Raw genomic sequence first — 2,987 nt, forward strand, 5'->3', positions numbered from 1 at the left:
GATGCAGATTGTGGGCTTCACACCCAGAGATACCGAGGAAGAAGGTCAAGGAGCTTAAGAATCTGCATTTTCAAGCAGCTCCCAGGAGGGCATACATGCATAACTTTTACACTTTGAAGGTATGACTTTAAAGACACTATTGCCTAAAACAAATAAACTTTTTTCCCCCCCCCAGCAAAAACACGTTTCAGAGCAGAAAGGTATCTCTCAATCTAAACTCTATTCTCAGAACTGTCTGCCTTGTAGTCTCTGGTAGCCAGTGAGCCATCCCCATGGAAATCCTCTGCTTAGCAGAGATCAAAAGTGTTTCTACAGGTTTCCTCAAGCCACACCTGGCAGCACTGTGGCTGGGAATGGTTGCAGAAGGCACACCAATGCCGACTTTAAGGTAACCGTACACATCTTGCTTCAGAACCCTTCACAAATGCTGCTTAACATTTTGGTGAATCTGGCTTGAGAAATTTGAAAGATCTGCAAAGAAACTATGTATATTACTCATAACATTTTATTTATCTAAGGAAAACACACCTCTGATTTGCTCTCATTTGCTAGCAAAACCTCCCCACTGAACCGCACAGGAAGCTCCTATGGGTTCTTTTAACCTAAGAACCGTGACTGGGAATTTCCTCTCGGACTCTTTTCCTCGCCCTCTTCTGTCCGGTGCCTCTTTTTCTGATAACCAGCCCCCTCCCCCTTATCCACATGTACACACACCCGCTCTGTGGGTATGATGCGCATTCACTGCCATACAAAGCGGTAAGTGCGATTAGCAAAGGGACTGCTCATCACAGAGGGACCTGTGCTAGTTGTGTGGGGTTTTGGGGAGCAAATTAAAAATAAAATGTGAGGGGGCTCCAGGATGCACGGCAAGAGCAGCACAATGAAGACCTGACCGGTGGCGATCTGAGGTTCAGTGAGAAACCCCGGGGCGTTTTATTCTGGAAAGGCAGGCACCGTGTCTCAGGGGACCCTCCAGGGGGAGCGACGACCAGCAGGCTTTAAAATGCGAATGGGATTTTACCAAACATGACAGGAAGAGGAAAGGCCCCAGCAAAGGGCGTGAGGAAGGGCTCTGGGATGCAGAAGGGAGAGAGTCTTCAGGGAACAAAGTGTTTGGGGGGCTGGGGCGCAGGGGAGAGATGCGCACAGTGAAACCGAGGGGATGGGCTGCAGCCAGAACAGAAAGGACCTTCTCAGCTGCGGGGGGAGTTTGAATCTTATCTCCAGGGGAGGACAACGCGAAGCCCTGAAGGTTTGTAGGGACGAGAGCTGCAAGACCCAACCTGTACTGCAGCACCAGAAGGTGGTGGTGGGCAGGGGATGGGAGAGGAGAGGCCGAAGACCAGGTAGGAGGCAGCACAGAGCTCCAGCGAGCCCAGCCAAAGGCTGCATCGGGATGGCTTATGCTCTCAGATGCTTGAGGGCCGGTCCCTCCAACACCCCTTAGTCATACCCGAGTTCTCCCCTTTCGTGATAGGTCAATGCTGACACGCTTCTCCTGCCCCGAAGATATCAGCTGTGGTTCATGAAATCACACTCCACTCGACAGTGAACAGTTAGGTAAACACTGAGAAGATGGTCTTACCTGAGCAGAGCTGTTCCACTTTCGTGTAGTTTAAAGATACGATGTCATTGACCCATGCGATGATGTCATGTCTGCTCATAGTCTCCTGGGTTATCGAGGTAGAATACACATTGACCGCCATTCCCCAACTAGAAAACAAACAAACAAACATGTTTATTTGCCTACGAGGAAAAAATTAACTCAGAAGCAGGACATCCGTTGAGGGTGGGTGTCCCAGGCAGAACTCTAAGGATGCAGAAGTCCTGCTCTGGCTAAGCCCTTTCTTCTCTTTCTATTCTCCACATTTGCCACTTTAGGTTCCTATTCTTTATAGGTTTCGTCTCCATTTCTAATATTTCCCTTGCAATGTTTTCACTGTGGAAGGAACTGGGCTGGTTGTCTTGTAGAGGTTCCACAATCTGGATTCTGCTCACTGCATCCCATTGGTGCGATTTAACACATTCCTCTGTCCCCTGTATTCTTTTTTTAACTCTTAAAAAAATTTAAGTAGAGTTGGTATACAATACTATATTAGTTTCAGGTGAGCAATATAGCTGTTGGGCTTTTTATACCTTACAATGCGATTGCGGCCCTTGTGTTTTATACACAGGCACTTGGATCGAAAGGTTGATCTGACTCAAGTTCTAACTGAGGGGTCGGGTGGCAAGACTACCTCACTGAGTGTCCGAGCTCCCAGCAGGCGGCACAGGATGTCTGACTGACTCCTGTGATTCCGTAGCCATGGGTGCATCTGCCTACACCTAACAGTTCTTTAGAGACTTCAAAGTGATAGTCTGCTATTCGTTCTTGACCTATAAAGAGAAATTTCCCCCTGAGGTACCAATCATATAAGAAAGGCAGGAAAGATGCCTGGTACTTTTCCTTAATTTAGCAATTTTCAAAATAAAGAGGCAGTTCCCTGATAGTTTCCAAAGATAACAAACAGGGTTTTATCTTTGAAGTGTAATAACGCACTCATGGACCTAAACGGCTGTGACATGCTTCAGTCCAGGCCGTTTCTCTCTCGACTGACATCAGCTTGTGGAGGGGACCTCGGGCTGGCTCCGAGCTGTCCTGCAAGGTCCTGGAAGTCTTTGGTAATGTCCTTGCTTTCCGGTACGACACCGTGTTCCGGACCCGCACTGTACAATTCCTGCCGCGGACCCCAAACCAGGCATTTCTCTATAGGCCCCTCATCCCTTTTACTGTACATGGGAGTCAGAGATAATATTTTTAAGCACGACTATATATGACCAAAAAAACTACAGTTTTATAGATTTTTACATGAAAATCTACAGATTTATGAAACTGTGTTCGGCATTCTTATTAACTCTAAAAAAGCAATAAAAATCTGTTTTTTTACTAAAAATAAATGAATACCCATCCACCCATCCTTAAAAGCACCCTCCTCTCTAAATTCTCT

General features: G+C 46.9%; 1 protein-coding gene across 1 annotated transcript in view; it reads right to left on the reverse strand.

Moving 5' to 3' along the window:
• MAPRE2 (microtubule-associated protein, RP/EB family, member 2) overlaps positions 1–2,987 on the reverse strand; it is a gene marked incomplete at its 3' end in the record, with an annotated part of 117,989 nt that overhangs the window by 49,034 nt on the left and 65,968 nt on the right. Inside the window, exon 3 of the mRNA XM_014538886.1 lies at positions 1,586–1,713. Within this exon, the coding sequence (XP_014394372.1) occupies positions 1,586–1,713 (128 nt within the window). The remainder of the gene's footprint in view (positions 1–1,585; positions 1,714–2,987) is intronic.

This window comes from Myotis brandtii, unplaced genomic scaffold (genome assembly GCF_000412655.1).
Source record: "Myotis brandtii unplaced genomic scaffold, ASM41265v1 scaffold200, whole genome shotgun sequence".
Taxonomy (NCBI): Eukaryota; Metazoa; Chordata; class Mammalia; order Chiroptera; family Vespertilionidae; genus Myotis; species Myotis brandtii.